The sequence below is a fragment of the Sinohyriopsis cumingii genome, chromosome 19 (genome assembly GCF_028554795.1).
Source record: "Sinohyriopsis cumingii isolate HCF-2022 chromosome 19, ASM2855479v2, whole genome shotgun sequence".
NCBI lineage: Eukaryota > Metazoa > Mollusca > Bivalvia > Unionida > Unionidae > Sinohyriopsis > Sinohyriopsis cumingii.
The window spans coordinates 44944439-44964084 of NC_142979.1; the positions used below are offsets into that span (position 1 = coordinate 44944439).

At 35.0% G+C, this 19646-nt stretch overlaps 2 protein-coding genes across 8 annotated transcripts in view; both read right to left on the bottom strand.

Moving 5' to 3' along the window:
- Positions 1–19646, bottom strand: part of LOC149775612 (uncharacterized) — an 89071-nt gene that overhangs the window by 38097 nt on the left and 31328 nt on the right. For 6 of the 7 annotated variants that reach the window (XM_089943251.1, XM_089943253.1, XM_089943246.1 and 3 more), the window contains 5 exons: positions 13813–13887; positions 12825–12892; positions 9406–9516; positions 8933–8998; positions 8462–8499 (listed from right to left, as the gene is read on the bottom strand). In XM_089943251.1, the coding sequence (XP_089799377.1) occupies positions 8462–8499; positions 8933–8998; positions 9406–9516; positions 12825–12892; positions 13813–13887 (358 nt within the window). The remainder of the gene's footprint in view (positions 1–8461; positions 8500–8932; positions 8999–9405; positions 9517–12824; positions 12893–13812; positions 13888–19646) is intronic. The other variant, XM_089943247.1, reaches the window with a different exon arrangement.
- Positions 10738–11923, bottom strand: LOC149775613 (uncharacterized). Its single transcript, XM_089944325.1, has 2 exons — positions 11238–11923; positions 10738–11134 (listed from the first exon to the last, which is right to left on the bottom strand). Exons 1-2 carry the CDS (start codon positions 11921–11923, stop codon positions 10738–10740), a joined length of 1083 nt encoding a protein of 360 aa, XP_089800451.1.

Below are 19646 nucleotides of genomic sequence, written 5' to 3' on the forward strand. Positions count from 1 at the left end.
ATCATTCTCCAGCAAATACTGAATGTAGTTTTATTCAAACTTTCCTCTTTGAGAGATTCATTGTGTTTCACAGGTGTAGAATCCGTAATTTCAATGTCATCTTAGATTTTATTTCTTCAAGTGCTCATATTCACAATACCTGTTTTAGACCATTCTTTTCTGGTGGCTCTAGACGTAGAAGTTTCGGGTCCAGATTATATATTTTTGAATTCCGCAGATTGGTTAAACCAAAGTCACTACAATCAGATTTCATTCCATTGTTTAAATCCTAACTATGTTGAACAGGTACAACTAAATTAAATAAATGACTAAAAGGGTTGTCTCTATTAACATATGCCGTTGACATATTTATATTAATGATATGATATAAGTCACTTTCTTGTCTAGTGCATAAGGACATAATACTTCATCTTAAGGGGATTTTGAGGTATGTGCAAGAGAGCCAGAACCCTATCACTAGGCTGTACCAGAGAAATTATTCCTTTCCTTTTTAGTTCTGTCCTATAAGACATCCATGGAAACCATCCCGCAAACCTCACCCACCCGATTCTGTGAACTTTTAATTCTCAAGGACAAATCAATATTAGTTAGATTCGATCAGCACTTGGTCAACATAGCCAACAATATGTAAAATTAAATTCATATTATTGGGGGCGGTCGGGTCAAATCAATAATATTATTTATTTTGATATTAGTTTACATGAGGGTGTATACAACTGTTAGATACAGATAAATAAAATCTAATATCTAAAATAAAAATTAATAAATTTATAATTTGTGCTGTTGACTTTATTTATTAATTTTTATTTCATATATTAGATTAAATGTATCTGTATCTAACATTTGTATATGGCCTAAACAGTCAGCTTCTTGTCATATAATATACAGTGAGAGAGAGAGATGTTGCAGATTCGAGCCACACTCGCGAAGAAAAATATTTTTCTATATTAATTGAGTAGACAATTGAGTTTAGCATGAGTTGCATATATAAACTAATAGTCAACTTGACGAATGCATAGATTGGTTATGCAACTAGACACATAATTCCTTGAGAAGTAGTGTTAGGTCTGTGAAGCGAACTCTGAGACATCTAGAATGTCGGTCGGTACCATAGGAGCTGATTTGGGTTTACATTCAAACTACATAATTAAAACTTACCAATACTGTTTAAACCATAACACACACACACACACACACACGTGTGTGTGTGTGTGTGTGTGTGTGTGTGTGTGTGTGTGTGTATGTATGTATATATATATATATATATATATATATATATATATATATATATATATATATATATATATGAGATTGGTACCTCTCTAATTAAAATATAAAGTTTCATCTCTGCATTTAAGTGTTCATTTTGAATTAATTTGCGAGATTTTTGTCATGCAGTTATCAGACTTGTTTGTAAAACACCGGAGCACATTTGTATAATATCATAATCGATATGGCTGCAGTAAATCAGCAGCAGCGAAATAAATATCTGCCCACAACTGTCAAGCAAGTTCCAGACGAAGATTATCCTCATCCAACTGAGAAATATGATACATTTCTATGTAACGCTAAGACAGAAATTCCGACGATTTATTGTCGGACTATGCCAGTAAATTAAATAAACTATTTTATTATAACGATGAATCGAGAACACATTGATGACATTATTAATGTGATTGAACACTTGCTGGTTAATAATTATCGTTTACATACATACCTGATTGTCGATATAATCAACGACAACGTCGAAGAATTGCAAAACAAAAAACAAGAATCCAGCAAGTATACATTCCATCCGAATAAAGATTTGTAAAATGGCTACAGCAGCGTCTCCCCTAGATTCATGTGCAACGTAGTTGATTTGTCCCGTTGGCAACCGCAACTGAACGTTAGATAAGCGCTGTCACGGGAATACTAAAGTAAAAACACATTTCAAGCAAGAGCACGACAATTGCGAAAACGTACTGTCACAGAAATCGCTGCGTCTAGCGTATATACTGATAAATCAATGGTGTCATGCCACGTTGCGTCTTGTGACGCTACAAATCAGTCTTATGCACCCAGTGATATTGTTGATAAACCTGAATAACAAAACCTTTGTAACTATGACTCTATTATGCTAATATACAGATGATTTGTAATTTTTCTGCAAATAAAACGTGTTATTTTTCCGCTGTAAATTTGGGAGTGAGATTATGAAGAATGAACATGCGTGTATATGCTTTATATTAATATTCTTTACGTAAATCATGAAGAAGCCCATGCTGATCTATTTTACAGAGTCGCATTCACTGTAAAATATCACTATGACATCGTATGTAGACGGGATTATTTGGCACGACCGTGATTAGATCACCCGAAGACACGTTCTGGATGAAACTATACAAAACATAACCCTAAGCGGTTTGAAATCCATTTACGTGTCCTGATTGATAATTTCTTGTAATAGTCACAAAAACGATTAACTACGATCGTCGAATATTAACAATTCCAAGTGATACATGTCGTCATTGTCCTTCTAGATCAGTACTGTGTTTACGAATTGTGGTTACAACTGGCAGTATCACGTGTTCATGCCAGCCTAACACGGTTTTGATCGATGACTGGCTGATATCAACGTGAACATGTGGAAGTTATTTTAATTGCAGCAAAAGCAATAATTCATGAACGGTTAGAGTGATGCCTGAATCTCTGTCGATTATGTTTTAATTCAACGATGAAATTCATCGTTGATCGCGATGATTTCATATGAGACTGTAGGTATACCAACATTCAAGGCTAGAGTCCCGTCTGATTTATTTTTCAATGAAAATACCAGTGAATTATTCGTGTGAAGAGTTCAATATGGGGATTCAAAGATATAAGATCATCTGCAATAAACAGGAAGTTGTCCAAGTGCAACCAGTATTAATTGCATAGGGAAAAACTATTTCAAACTGGGGCAGGGATGTATTTTGCTATTATGATTGTTTTTGATTGTATTCTCACTATCAAGTTAGCAGGCATATTTGTCAATTTAGGATCAATGGTAATCTCTGAAACGCAGTCTGATCAATTTGATATCCGAAATTGACCTGGGTGGCATGGTTATTCAATTATTCTGTACTTTCAACATATGCCATACATGACAGCATTTTTGCGGTGATGAATATATCTGATTGTAGAAAATTAATTGCAGTACAGCTGACCAAAAACCAGTGCTGCTGTAATTTCTTGTGTAACCGAGGAAAATGCATCACTGGAGAGGGCGAGAAATCTCGCATTGTTCATACAGTTTTTCACTTGCACAACTGATAATTTCCGCGTGAAATTTTCATCACTGCTGCTGCTGAGATAATCGTTATTATAGTGGCTGGATTTTGATATAAGTGTATAAGTGGTCCGTCGATCAAAGTTTATCTCCGGTTGTATTTATTCATTGAGCTTGTTTGTATGTTTCTTTCTTTCTTTCTATCATGGGGGGGGGGGGTTGGGTTGGGGGTAGTTTTTTAAGGGGGTTGCTTTGACGTGGTCGACTATGACTAGCCTTAGAATTACCTGTTACAAGCATGCTTGATTGTATTTCCATTCGTAAAAATTCATTCTTATATTTTATCAGAGAATTCTTCAATAGCCTGAACTATTGAATGTCACACAAATTCTATGCATCAGCGATAGTCAACCGTGGCCATATTATCTCGCTTTTGTTCCAGTAAAATCCAGTGAAATGATCTGTTGATCATTGTCAGCTCGGTGTTGGAATGACAGTCTGCAGTTGCAGGAAGCAGATGCGAGCTCGGAGTAATGACGTGTCTGTAAGGATAATTCTTTTGATAGTTAATAACCATTATGCACTGACATTTTGAGAATCTGCATATACCTTTACGAGCAGCATTGTATCTGTAATTTGTATATTTATCCACTCTTGTCCACATATATAATCCAGATGAAACAGCGTAGACAATACTGTCTATGATCTCGCTCATATTCTGTTTTGGTTTTTTTTGTGCTGATGTCCGGTATTCCTCTGGCGAAGTTGGCGAACGTTGATTGTGCACGATATAGGTTAAGCTGTACTCCGCTATCAAGTCCGAGATCGACCTAGGACCATCTGTGATGACACACAACAGCGTGTTATTTTTTCTCACCGATATGAACACACAAAGTTGCGAATTGATATCAACTAGATTAACGTAAACCACTACGGGTTTTTCAAACAATTCACGTTAATTATTACAAACTAAGGCAAAAACTTGTACATGATAGTAGTATTCGATTTTAAATGCAGTAATTGTATTGTCAGTTCTTGCTACTAATCCTTCGACACATTTTTTTGTAGCCCCGTCGTCTTCACCATCTGGGAGGCACACAATTTTAATTGTGTTATTGTTCGTGTTAAGTTCACACGTCATAGTGTCATCAGTTGAAACGCAACTATCTTATGCGGCTGTGATTTCATTGAGTATTATTTGCCCACATTTGAGTCTCTAAGCCGGCTAGCTTCATTGATCACCAGAAGGTTACCCGCTGTTGATCCAAGTAGTCGAGTGACAATATCGGTACGCCTGTTATTGCTTGCTTTTATTGTCCAAAATCAGTTCTGAAATACAACTTCGTCAGGATCATCCCGGTAAGATTCATAAAAAAGCGAGATCGTCTTTGGTCGCATACTAGGATAAATCTATGTAGGTCATGCTTTTTCATCGCAGTGATTGCCACTAGATATCATCTATTTATTAATAACAAATTCATCGTGTATTTATGTACTGTTGCGTGTGCTGGTAATGTAGTCGAGCTGATGGCATCAAGTACAACAAGCGCTTCCAACTCGCATATTGGTGAGAATAAAAATGTTTATGTTGGCAACACTGAAAACCACAACGGCGCTACTAGTCCACCGAAATATTTTAGAAAGTTTTTTTCGAGGTGGGGTGGGGAGTGGGGGCGCTAACTTGTAACAATCAAACTAAACAATACGAAGTTCGTCAATCGCGTATGCATCCCAATGAGTACAAGGCTTGTTTTGTATATCGAGATGAATTATTCCTATTTCTTTGTCTTTTGGAGTTCTTTCTGGCAATTCATCATGCATAAATACACATCTGAAGTGTTTATTTTTCGTCGTTGTACCTGTTCGATTAAATCAAAGTTAGACATCCATAATATTTTTGTTCTTGTTAAAGTCGACTTAATCTGATATCTAATCCTGTTTGTAGGTATTTTAATGACAGTATGAGTCCTCGACCATTTAAAACCTTCAACCGGTCCCTCCTTGCCCGGTTGCCTATTTTTATGCAATTTCAGCTGCTATTACAACTGCACCTAAGTTAACCACTTTTGCCACAGCAGTTGCTATGGCGGCAATGAGCGCTGCAAAGCTGCCAGAAAAGGAAATATTCCTCTGTTGCTTGAAATATCATTCTGCCCCCAAAAGGACAACGTTAACTTGACCCCGGTGTTATCGCCTTTGGCTTCATTGGAGTTACCGTTTAGTCGCTCAGCGCTAACATATTTAATCCACCATGTATTGTTTCACAATTATTTTTAGCGGATGATTGTGTACGAACAATTGCGTTACATGGTTTCCACTGCGGTGTCAATGTCTCTCATTCATCAAACAACACCTTTGATTGCCTATGACACTGGCTTAGTAACACATGAGCACGAAAATGCACGTCAACCGCGGATTGTCTAAATAAATTTAGATGCTCAAGTGAAAAGTAATAGATTGGATACAACGATTCAAAATCTCACTGATATACGTTTTGATCTCTGCAGATAAATGACATAAAGTGATAATAAGCTCGTGCAACGTGGCTTACAAAATCAAGCTGTATATTTTTGGATGGTTCTTGAAGATCGTTTAACCGCAACAGCACTTCTTTAGTGACATCAACCTGTTCAAAAACCACTGGCTTTTATATTTGACTATGTAGCTGCGTAACATCTTGAAACGTTATAAGTATGTGTCTCGATGCTACAATTCCTTGTTGAGATTCTATTTGCCATGTAAATTGTCCTTTTTATTTTATTTTGAATAGAGTTGGTGGTCGTAGTTAACCATAGCAAAGTTGATTTGCTGAAGCACATAAATTCGACTAACCTTTGTTCTCCAGCGAACGATGGAGTAATAACTGGCATCTACAACGTGATTTTCTTCAGAATAACTTGTACAGATGCATCTCTCCTGATCGTGTATTCGTCGTTGCCGTTTCTAGTCAGTGCTATTGTACGTTTGACACCAAATATAACTTTTCTAAAATGTCTGCAAAATCCAAAAGCATGAGATAGCGGAATCGCACATCGTCTCATAGTGAATCAAAGATTGCAATTTTCATTTACGGAAGCGACTTCAGAGTTGTCTGAATACATAATTGTTGGGTCTGTCAGCAACATCTTTGGTGAACATTGTTGATGGACCTACACTAATTGAATAATGATGGCTGTATCTTGCTACTCTAAGAATTGTTGCTGCCACGTCAACGTCGTCAAAACGGGCATCAGTTTCTTTGGCATCAATGATATATCTGTCACTTTTAAAATCGGCCATAAGACCGTTATTAACAACAAGAATTCGATCGTTAGGTCCAAAAGCTGTTTCATCAGCTTTTACAAATCTACCTTTGACTTCAATTCCTGTGCGGGTAGAAAATATCTGATTTTATCTTGAACTTTTGTATGTGTGTGTGTGTGTGTGTGTGTGTGTGATTTGGAATTTTAACGTAGCTTTAACAATTGTTCAGTCATATCGCTATGATGCCTGCAGTGTGGCAGTTGATCAGTGCCGGATTAAACCCTGTGGAGGCCCCTAGGCAGTCGAAATCTTGCGGCTTCCCTCGCAAATTATATTCTAAAGAGATTTATCAATATTATTTTGATCCGTAGTCGCGGGGCCCATAGGCCCGTGCCTACTCTGCCTATTTGGTAATCCAGTAATGCAATTTATATTGATGTCTAGCACTGGGGCATCATGCCACAGACATGTAGCATGATGTCCCACTCAGCCACATTATCCTGACACCAGCTGACCAGTCCTAACACTAACCTCTTAATGCTGAGCGCCAAGCCAGGGAGCAATTAGTACCAATTTTATTTGTCTTTGGTATGACTCGGCTGGGTTTCGAACCCACGACCTCCCGCATCTAAGGCGGACACTCTAACCACTAGGCAACTGGAGCGGTCTCTTGAACTTGTAGATCTAAACGTCCTCGTATGTCAGAAGAATAATATTGGTAATTATGAACGAACTCGTCTTTAAGAACAGGTAACGTAAAATGTGGGATCCGATACATGTTTCAGCATTTTATTATATCGTGTTTGTCTAAAACTACGAAGACGTAAGCCACTAGCAGATAGCCTACTATCAGATTTGCATCAATATATTTTTTAAGGACTGCAACCGGTTTATAATAAATTCCTTTAAGTAAACGCTGAATAACATCACCAAGTCCATAAAACAAGCAAACAAACATAAACCAAATAATGATACTTTTCATTCATATAAAACATACATTCAGGGATATAATAAATACACCAATTAACTTTCAAGCAAAGAATGTTTGCACGATCTCCGGGTTTATTGTATTACTCAATTAAGATCTGTGCAGTGAAAACTTGTGCTCATAGATTAAATTTGGAACTGTTGGAAGCCGAGACTTCTTACATACAGCAAATTTATAGAATCTGCCAGGAAATCAATACATCAGCATGAGTATTTGAACTGAGCATAATTTGAAAGAAATGGAAAAGATTATGTTGCTTCAGCAAATTAGAATTTTCTTGAGACTACCACTAGTGATTGATACTATCCTGTTTTGAAATCAATAGTGTTGTTTATTTTGTAAAAACTGGGCTAATCTCAAGAAAGAAAATATTCCGAAAGCTTAACACTGGTTGTCAAGTTAGGAATATTAAAACTGCCACTGAGGCATGAGTTTATAACAACATCTCCTTTCATTAATCCCAATACACGAAAAGACGTAACCTGGTAAGCTAATATATGCTTTCGCTATTCTTGAAGTTAAGAACAAACCCGTGGTTTAACTTGATCAGCACTTCACCAAACCCAGATATCAAGCGACTAAAAATACTAAGGAAACACTAAACTAAAGTATGAAAAATTTTAAAAGACTTAAATATTAATTTGTCAGCATACTAAATCTAAGATTTAAATAAGAATTGAGTTTTGTTATACGGGATGTGATATGACTAAGCTCTGGACTTAGAACTGCTGGTATACATTGATATATGTAGAAACATTTGTATGAGTTAAACAGAATTGTGCTCAAAGACTTAAACAGGAATGACCACTGGCTATGACATGATTGGAACTTGAAAAGTCGTTATATCTGCATCAGGCAATGGATCGTATATAATCAAACATTGGACATTACGGATTAGTGTAAATGTAAGCTGGTTAAATTTAATCGGTCTTTCTTCCCCGTTCTAGAAATGACATTGAATAATCCATCCTGATACTTACAAAAGAAGGCTTGAAACTATTTTCCGTCTCATCCAAATCTGAAGAATGATATAGAAAATATTTACATACTAACATCATCATATAACTGGAAATATCACAGCTCTTTTTTAAAAATTATCATTTTTCCAGTAAATTATTTTCGAGGGAAAATGTATCAACAATGCGTTCTGCATTTAATGGTCAGATTTAGTGCAGTATATTTTCAGTTCTACCATTTCAAAGATAATACGTCTGTTAAACATAATTTCTACAGTGCTAAACATCTGTTTTACTCTTTTTGTTAAATTATGCCTCAACCAAGATTGTTTTCTATACCTAAAAAGTTTTCTGGAAATGTCTTGTCTACATGGCGTAATAATGCTCCATCAACTGCTTAATTCTTTACATTATTAGGTCTAACTCTTTCAAGGCAAATAATGTTCACGAAATCGAGCCTAACTCGACATGTTAAAACTGAAAATTTAAACTCACCAAATAAGTCTTCATCACAAGATGTTTCTGACGGATAAGTATCCAGTGAGTGTTCTTTACCAGAGTCTAAAGTATACGAAATTATAAAAAAAAAATATAGAACCAGTTATATGAACAACATTTGAGGTAAATAGATCTGCAGGGAGGTTTTAGTGTGCCTAATATTACTTCTGCATATACAGGTCTTTGAAGTAACACATTTAGCACGATAAGACCGCTTGTCTTTCACAACTATGGCTACGATATAATTACATCACATTGTTGTAAGAAAGTCTTCATTCAGACAAATGCTATCACATCAAATGATGAAAGTTACGATAGCTTGTGTCAGTAAGTGCAATAGTTCACTGAATTTTAAATCACGGTCACATTAAATGGTTTTGTAAAATGTAAAACTTCAATTAAAACGGTGATTTTTCTTCTCATCGAATACTTTTTAATCCATACAAAAAATAAAGAAAATATATTCAAACCAGTGAAACTTCTAGCTTGATGGAAGCTAGGGTACGCTGAAGATAGCTTGTTGCTCGATGTATAAGCAGAGTCCACGGATACATCTGTGTAAGATATGCTTGACTTTAGTTCTGAAAAAATAATGGATAGTTAGAATTCTTTCAAGGCCTCATATGAATAAACATTCAGGCTCTCTGATTAAACTGATTGTAGTATGCACTAACACATGGTCGTAAAGAAACATGAACAAACTTACACTGCTGTCGGCCTATTCTGCGCACCTACGGTTTCCGTCACTAACATTTTCACCATACGCATGCAGAATTCGACAAAATGACGAAAATTAAATAAAACAGTGCTTACCGTTTGAAAATCGGCTATTGTCACCAGATCACTGAGTTCAAAATAAAACTAATTCTGGACAAACGGGATACTACCCCTGTGTTTTTGTGACCCACGATATGTCGGCCTATTCTGCGCATGCCTTTAAAACAATGTAACGTTTTTGCATATGGTCACGGAAATGCTATACATTTCATTGCACTATTTCCATCAGTTTCTCAACATAAGAAGTAGGTCAGAGTTATAGTTTGTTTTATATAATTTAACATAAAACTCAGTAAATGAAATGAGATTTTAACCAAACTAAACCGATTTTTTTTTACAATACAAATTAGTATCATTTCAGCATCTTATAAAATTCGGCATCTTATACATAACAATATCACATTTAAGACTTCATGGAAGGATTCAACATTTTTCATTATACTGAATCAACAGCTGATAGGACAAGTAAAACGATCGCCATGGGCGACAGATGTCACCTGTGCAGCATTTGAGATGAACCCAGCCATCACATTTATCACATTTGGCCCAGTTAAGTATATCGACACTTCCAGATTTTCCAAATCCTTCTGGTGAAAACAAATTGCATACACAACATACATCATCATCATTTTCATCTGTATGATCTGTGGCACTATCCTAAATTGTCGTCCATTCCTTTCTGTCAGTACTTGGTCCTGGCTCTTGACTGTCAATTATCTCACGAAGATGCACATTTTCAATTGCTCCAAATGTACGAATGATTGTCTCCCCATCTGATTCTTTTCTTTTTCTTTTTGATGGTTCCTTACTTTTTTCACACTGGTCATGATGTTTCCTTTTTGTTTCAATCATTTGCTGAATTTCTTTCTTTGCAGCATGGGGCTCACCGATCTTCTGCATAAATACTGATTCAGTAATTGCAGTACCGCTGGCTGGAATAATATAATTCCTTTTTCCTTCGGGACATATGCTTAAAAAATAATTCACTTTTTCCTCAATGCCGGTGAGAAGCAAATTTATACTTCTCATATTGGCTCTCTCTCTTTCCTACATTTCAGGGTTGTTCCTTGTTTTGTTTCCATAAACGGTTGTGACACTGCATGGGGATTAAAAGGCACTATCCCCGTCTTACGAAAGGCATTCATTAGACTGGGTACAGTAACAGCTGATAAGTACGCCCTCTGTATTAATTTGGGCAGGTCATGCCTTGTGATTTGACGCCCAATTTCGGAATGTGTTAACATGTGACATTCTGTGGACAAGGCAGTCTTGAAGGAGCTAAAAATCCTAACATCAAGTGGTTGCAACAGATGGCTGCTATGGGGTGGCAAAACAAACATATGAATATTATTCTGGTGAGCCTTCTCAATCAGATTTAATGTAATATGGGTTGCATGATCATCATACAATAGGAGGCATGGTCTGGTCGTTACACGTAATATAAAATGGTTTTCAAAAAATTCCACAAATGTTTCGGATGTTGACCAACCATTTGGTGTTACTGCAAACTTTGTCTGTGGTAAACATCCGGCTGTTTAGTTCTGGAGTGAGTCTTTTGCCCTTATATATGATATATGGTGGAATGGTTTCACCAAGAGCACTGCCTGTGACTATCACTATTGTTGTGCCAATTCGATCAGCCGTTACAGCAACAGGTATGTATCCTCTAGCTGTTACTATTTTTGGTGGGTTGTGATCAAGTGTTATTCCGGTCTCTTCCACATTCCATATATGTTGAGGTTTATTTTTTAGATGATACTTATCTAAAATATTTTCTAGTTCCCTAAAGTAGATTTCGATGTTCTTGTCATTGGTGCTGCGAAGTCTGTGAAAGTCCTTCTTTTTGGGCCTCTTTACTGTCAAGTCCGGAAACCTTTTTAAGAATCCATAATACCAGTCCTTGTGAGGTTTATATTTCATGCCAGTAGCTTTAGCGATGTTTGCTGCTATGGCAATAACTTGCCACCTGCAGTACCCATACCCATATCTGGCCATTTTCTTGCAGTGCTGAGCCAACTTTATCTCCTCAGCTGTAGTAAAGATGATTGGATGACCTACTTTCTGTTTGAACAATTCAGGTTTATGTATCCTGGAACGAAGTGTTGATTCCGGCACACCATACAATCTTGCTGATTTCCTAATTGCATCACCTGTTCTCCGCACATGACTAAAAGCATTTAGTAAGGCATTTCCTTTATTAGGGTTAGTCATATCTGAAACGAAGATAATGCCCAAAAAATTATCATTCATTGTGTGATATTGAAACTTTGAAATGATTAAGTTTAAATTATTTAACTGAAGAGTTACATCAATGAATTTGATGTAATGTATTTAGAACGTCTCATTTATTGAGCAAGAAAATTTACTCTAGAACTTTGAAACAGACTATATGCCCGGGAAATTAGTTTGGAGAATTTTGCTTTGAACACCGTACAAGAAAGACGAAAAGCTGGTTAGCAGACGATGAAGTATGCGTGTGACAACTTTCTGCACAGTAGGATTAGGATGCAGTATTGTTGTAAGATAAACATTTCTACCTTTTCAATACTGAATATATGTATATTATTCTAAAAATAAATATTAAAAGTTCAATAGATCTTCGTCAAAGGGGGCGTATTATTATAGATTCTGGGCCACAGGTTCAAGAGGGTCACGGGGCGGGACTTCATGTTGACATCTAGAAGGCAATTTTTTAAATGAATTCTGGCAGGAAATGTGGGATATTTTGTTTCATTTTATGAATATTACTGACCTAAATTAATGGATCATCGTTTCTTGTTGATACACTCTGGATTTTCGTCCCAAAACAACACGTGATCAAATGTTTACATAAATGACGTATCGGTGCGCAGAATTACCCGACGCGCAGAACAGGCCGACATAACGGTAATTATCTGAAAGACAATTTCTAATACCAATGAATTATTGACTTTGCCATCGAAATACATAGTAGTTATATGCGGGGACACCACCATTAATTGATTAACACTATCTTTCAATCTTTGACAAGAATTTGAAATATGACAGTATAATCAAATTGTAAGCATTGCTGTTGTCCATTGTCTATTCTCTTAGAAGCCCTTATTTGCCTGATAGAATTTCACAACCGTACCTTTACCTCCCCAACGTCCCAATGAAGTTCCACAATTGTCACCATCACTGTGGTATTCAGCAGATAGTCTGAAATAGGCATTGTGTTCCGTGAATCAGATTATCCTCTTTATCTTTTGCTTTTGTCATCATTTTACAACTAACGCGAATATACCCCTGCTCATATTTGTTTTAATTTGCACAAAAATTTAAAAAACTTTCACACAGGGTTCAACAAACTTCTGAAACCCAACCCGCTTCATTTATATATACATATGTATATGGGGTGAGTGGAAGAGATGTTAAACATCATATTGTTTCTGCCCAATTGACATTACAAATGAAAATAACGATTTTACGTCATTCTATACATGTCCTTTGCAAGGAAAGATACAAAAATATATGCAGAAAGGTAATGTAGGTAATGTAATTTTTGCCCTGGCAAAACATGAATTACAAAATGAAATATAAATAATGCTCTGTCTTGTTGAACACGTGTAGATTATAAAAGATCATACATCTTTAATGTCGCTGAATAATAAATACGCCCTGAACAAGAAATGCAATGAATCAAGCTACAAATTTTGTTGTAATCATTCCAGTTCTGTTTAGGTTATTTGACGGTAACCAAATCGATTTTTCTTTATGAATTTTATGGGGAACAGGAAAAATAACTGCTTCAAATCTGGAACACAAATGATAGAAATAGAACTCGACCTAGGCATTTTTCACACTATCAGGGTTCTGTATCAAGTCATAGTATTAGGATTTTGTATTAACAAATAATTAAAAAATAGCATCCATCTTGGTATCAGAATGCAGATGAATAATACATTATTAATATCTTATCTGTCGGTGAAACTTAATAAATTAAATTACAGGGCGTAACATAATATTGCATTGAAGCATTAATCAATGCCAATTTTGCATCCATTTATCCCTCCCTTTCTCCTCCATTCATACATACATACAAACATACATATTCGTCTCAATGTATATATATTTCCTACCTCTCATTTGGACAATCAGATGTTTCTTCCGTACCAGATAAATGGCTGTCCCATACGCGGCTATCCATCTCTCTCCTAGAATGAGATGCAGACTAATATACCCTATGTAATCCTCATCCATTGGTTCCCATTCTTCCATTATAGTTAGTATCATGACAGATGTACTAATGATATATAAGAATTGGAACCAGTCTAGGAATTAATGAACAAAACATGTACTTTATAGTATTCATGGTTTTGGCTGGCCATGATTGTCTGATAAAGTAAACTTTAAGTCAAAGGAATCTTCTGAGTGGTTATCTTAGGTGTAACCGAAAAAGTAGACCATATTTAACTGATTGAATTTCAATCCTTTTACAGATGAAAGTGACTGGAAAACTCCTTTCTGAAGCTCCTGACTAACTGGCGTTGAATTGAAAACACATTTCAAATACATTTAGAGGCATAAAATGCTTTAAACCTGTAAGGTTTTTCTCAACATATAAGCTGGAACTAATGATGCATTTGTGCTGATATACATTCAGAAATTTTAAGTTTTTGAATTTTTAATATCATGGTGCTTGCATGGGTTTGCTATGGGAGTTGAATTAGTGTCTCCAGTCCTATAGACCATTTCATGAATAGTATCTCCCCTTGAAAACACCAGAGGGCATCTTGGTGCAACTCAATTCCTGATAGTTCAATCAATAAATAATGACAGATATAGATCAAGAAAATGTGACAGACCGCTCACATTCCGCAAGCAAGATCGATATCTTAAAAAGAAATTCTATCAATATTTGATCAATTGTTTTTACACCTTTTATTTTTTTCACTAACTTGTGGTGTTCCCAGCTTTAAAATAAATGTCCTCTGTTCAGAACTTCATTATCTTTCTAGTACTACCTCATGCTCTAGTTTGTATTATTTGATTGTGCGAAATTGTATCACTGCATAAAAAGGTTGTTACTGCAATTTATTTTGCTTGAAGAATAATAAAAATATTTGTACAGCTTTAATCATTTCAGTTAGTAGAGGTTGGACGACAATGAGAAAAACTATAACTTCTTAAGGGTCTTTTATTATTGATTTTGACTGTTGCATTTATATTAATGTTCTTTATATTTTTGATGAAATGACTTGAGTTACATCAAGGAATGATATATCTTTTAAAAATGCACAAATGTCATACATGCCTAAACTGACAGGCACATGTACAAGTCTCCTTGATGATTTTTTTATATTAAAAAAATCCTTGAACAGTTGGAATTTTTAAAGTATACAATGTGGAGAAATATCACTCAGTGTGTTGGCATATGTATATTACATAAACATACTTCTGGTTAAAAACGAGTATATAATGGTGCTAAGATAGAAAGAGTGACTGATAGATAAAGATAACAAATATAAATATTTGTGAGTATTCATTTATTATTGACTTGAAGAGCATGTTCTTACAAACAGTCTCTTTTTTAAAGCATACTGTCTGCAATTTTACATCCAGTCATGTGGATCAATATTGATTTAAAATGCAAACCAAAGTAACAGGAGGGAATCTGTGAAATAATTGGATCTTTTAAACTTACTATTCAATGCAAGGAATGTAAAACAGAATTAAATTAATTTTACGAAGGTTGTTCCACAATAATTTGCTGGTGGCAATCAGAGATGTTGTCCTAAGACCCCAGCAAATTTCAGAGTTATTACAATGTGTCAGCATAAGCAAAGAATTGTTGTTGCTGTTATAGGGTTTAATGCCATTTTTCAGCACAAGATAGGCTATACATGGCGGCCAGTATTAATGGTGGAGGAAGAACCTGGGAAAACCCCAGAAAGAACCACCGACCCACGAGAAGCTACCGGCTAGCTTTCTCACACATCCACATTGGCAGAGCCAGAGACTCGAAACCACGCAGACAGAGGTGAGATGGCAGTCATCTGTGACAGGGAACGCCATAAGCAAAGAAATATCATGCTGAAAATTACTGCATGGACCGTCCAATACTTGATGATCCTGGTTTTGAGAAAACCAGCAATGAATGTAAATAATTAAATATTAGGCTGAATGAATGCATGGCTATTTTTGACTGGACATAGCAAGAAAAAATATGGATATGAGGAAATACGTTTTTGATTGTTTAAAGATGGGAGAACCCCTCCCCTCCCACCAAAGAGTAAATGACACAAAAAACGTAATTGGACATGTTAATTAATCTGAATAATGTATGACATTTACACCCAAATATGAATAAATATTCCATCTGCATTAATTACACTCATTTATCTTCATAATGGCTAATGTAATTATTGCCTTGTTAAGTTCCTGTGAATACATTAATATACAGTGTTCCACTTTAAAAAAAAAAACTGTTCTAGTTTAAATTATTCAGCATTATAGATCAGCTGACATATCGAACTCTTGTTATAATTTTCTTATCAAACTCGTTTTATAACTATCTTAACTCGTGTTATAAACGAACTAGTAGCCTTGAGAAAATATTGAGAAAGAAGGATATATCAATGTATGAAAAATGCAAATTGTTGAGATGGTTTTGGTTAAAGTTATGCAGCCAAGAATGTGCAATAAATGTTTAAAATCGGAGAGCAAGGTGAAATGTTCCTACAAATGTATCTGAAATTATGGATGAATCTAGCTGGTATTAAATAAATATGGACAATGTATTTAATTAAAAATTTTGATATCATTTAAGTATGGACAGTACATATTATTGAATTATCTGATAAAATGTAAAAATGGACACTGAATCTAATTATCTGATGTAATGTCTATAATTATTCTCCTAGTATGAACAAATGATGTTAGACATAATTTATTCAATGGACACCTAAGATTCCTTATTGCTGACTCTATGTTTCACTAACCAAGCGTAAAACAGTACAAAATTCTAAACTATCCAAATTGGAATTTTTTTGTGGGATGCGCATTGGAGCTAAGGGAGGTAATTTTAAGTGCTACGATCAGTAACTCTGTTGCAACTGTGAAACCCTCTACAGAGAACAGCAGCCGTGCAGTAATTCAACACATTCATAAGCTACTAACTTTACATAAATGCAAAATTATGGTTCTATTAATTTGTTGGTAACAAACAAAATGAATACCGTTTGTATACCTCAAAGTGACTTTCAGTAGGGTATTACACATACTTTCAGATATGGCAATTACTGCCATGAATGAGGGAGGAGGTTGATCTTAACAAGTGGGTATTTTTGACTGCTAGTTGGAGTGTTTTGCACACTGGTTAATATCTGTTCAATCCGACGTATAGAGTTTATACTATTTACCACTCATAGAGTAATTGTGGTAAGCAATGTGATATCTACCAGCTGTATTTTCAAAACAGTCTTTCCTTTTTTCAGTTGCATATAGGATCAGCTTTCAAATATCTAAATTAAAAAAATTCTTGCATTTATTATCAACCAATCCTGTCCAGCCAGACCCATATATGTAGAGAGAAATACTACTAAGTTCAAGAATATATCCGAGGAATTATCACTGAGAATAATAGCAAATTAATCATCATTTAAGTTAGCATGGATGGATTGTCCTTACATATTGTATTATAATACCAATAATTTAGATCAAATATTATCTTAATAATTAACTTTTACCGATCCAGAAATTTATATTTTTTTATTCATTACAGATCATTCTGCTCAATAAAAGTTTCAAAACTTGGACATGATGATGTCTTTTTATTGATATCCAAAACTGAACAAAAAGGAAAATAATCTTACAGTTTAAAAAATTGCTGCTAGACAAAAGAAATGTGCTGCATTTTAGCTTTGGAGGCAACACAACTATTAATAGCATGATCCTATGTATGTCATCTTCTATGCAAAGCAGAGACAACTATATATCTCTCTTGACTGTTTAAAAGTACTTAATTAAATTGTGAACTTTGACCTGGAGGGAAATCAACCTTTCTTCCCAGATGCAAAGAAGCTTTGGGCTTTGTATTGTTTATATACTTGTAAGGTGCACTGTAATAAAGTTCCGGTGCTTATATGATATGAACGATTCAACCAAATTTTGTCACAACCTGTCTCAACATAAATTTTGGTGTTCGCATTGTTATACCAGGTGCAGTTGAAAAAAAATAAAGTCACATGTATTCACGAAAGGAATTAATTTTATAATTTATCTGCAACCACAATTTATCAGCAGATTGCCTTGGAAGAGAGTAGTGCAATGGATATTCAACCATGGATGTAAACATAATAATATATATTTCCCCAACACGTGGTGAAGATCACATACAGATTGTACATGCTTTTCAAGTATTCCTTCAACCAATTTCTCCAAAAGCTACACATGCTTCTACTTTTAATTTCATAATGCCTAATTAGCCTACAGGATACTTTCATTTGTCATGATGTAAATTTTAGATTTATTCTATGATGCATTTGATAAGTAGAGTATTAGAATATAGTTCATAGCATTGTCAGACCCATTTTAAATTTACATTTGTTCCATGACTGTACACGTCAAAATTATTCTAATAATTTAACAGTCCTTTTAAATATTGTTCAGTCAAGATTCAGTTAGTTTGTTTAATTACTCATTCAGTTGACCCAAAAATTAGCCAGTGAAAATTATAGTGAATTTTATGTGCATACAGAACTGTGTCACAAACAACGTACATGTAATATTTTCTCTTGTGCTCCAATCTGATGACTATACAAAGATTATGTCATTGTACTGCTTTGTCTGATCATATGGATATATGAAAATCCTATTTAATAACATCTCGAGTTTGTTGTGACATGCATAGAAAGTTACATAAAAAAGTTCTATAAATTTTTAGCTGAACAAAATCCTAATCATCCAGGAACCATAACATTGGTAAGAGACTGTTAGTAAGAAACAAATAGCCCATAGGGCATCATCAAGGCCTGGTTGGCTATAAAGTCTTGCCATCATGTTTAGATTACACAAATGTGTAATTAACCATGTTCTCCCAAGGGAAGTAGGCTGTCATATTTGAAAGATGGTGCTAATCAGGATGACCATTGTTAGATGTCAGTCAAACTGTTAGCATTGGGCTACATGAAAGGAAGAACATGAAAATGTAACTTGAACTGACAAACAGTAAAATTTTACCCTCCACCATGTTCCAATAGAGTGCATTATATATATTTCTTCTATCAATTTTTTTGTGTTCCAAGTGCTTTTAGAGTCTCTTCAAAACAGTTATTTAAGACCCATGGTGGATTAAAATTTAGGTAATAAATGGTGGTGTATTGTACTGTTATAATATACATCATAACATTCATTCTTTACTTATTTCAAACACAGATAGGTAGGCAGGTGGGGAGATCAAATCAAGATAAGTTTGATGTCTCACATGCAGAATACAACTGATTTACCAAGTGGATTTTGGGGCATTTAAGTACAATTAATGAAATTATGTGAGTCTGAATTCTGTCTTTAGCAAATTGTGGGAAGTAAAATGTTGAAATAACTCAACATGTGATTCCATGTTATTGGTTCATTATGCCCTCAATATATTTGACCCAGTATCATCTAGTCTCATGAAAATAGGTATATTGAGGCATCTGAGGGAGAATCCAAGCAGTTCAGCAATTCCAAAATTAAAAATTAGGTCAGTGTGACTTCATTTTCATGCTTTAATGGCATTATTTGCTTCAACTGTGTGATTATTACACCTTTGCAATGCTAAACTCTATTTCACACTCACTCATGAAATTTGGTATGTGAGTTGTTTATAGAATTGTTATGGCATATGGATATACCACAATGAAAATGTTTCAGTCTGGTCTAAAAAAGATAATCAGTGTGACCCAAATTTAATACTTCAGAGATATGGATTTTC

Coding starts and splice junctions, on each gene's coding strand:
- LOC149775613 (XM_089944325.1), bottom strand. CDS start 11,923: ATGACTAACCCTAATAAAGGAAATGCCTTACTAAATGCTTTTAGTCAT. Junction 11,135..11,237: donor CCAGAACTAAACAGCCGGAT/GTTTACCACAGA, acceptor TGTAACGACCAG/ACCATGCCTCCTATTGTATG.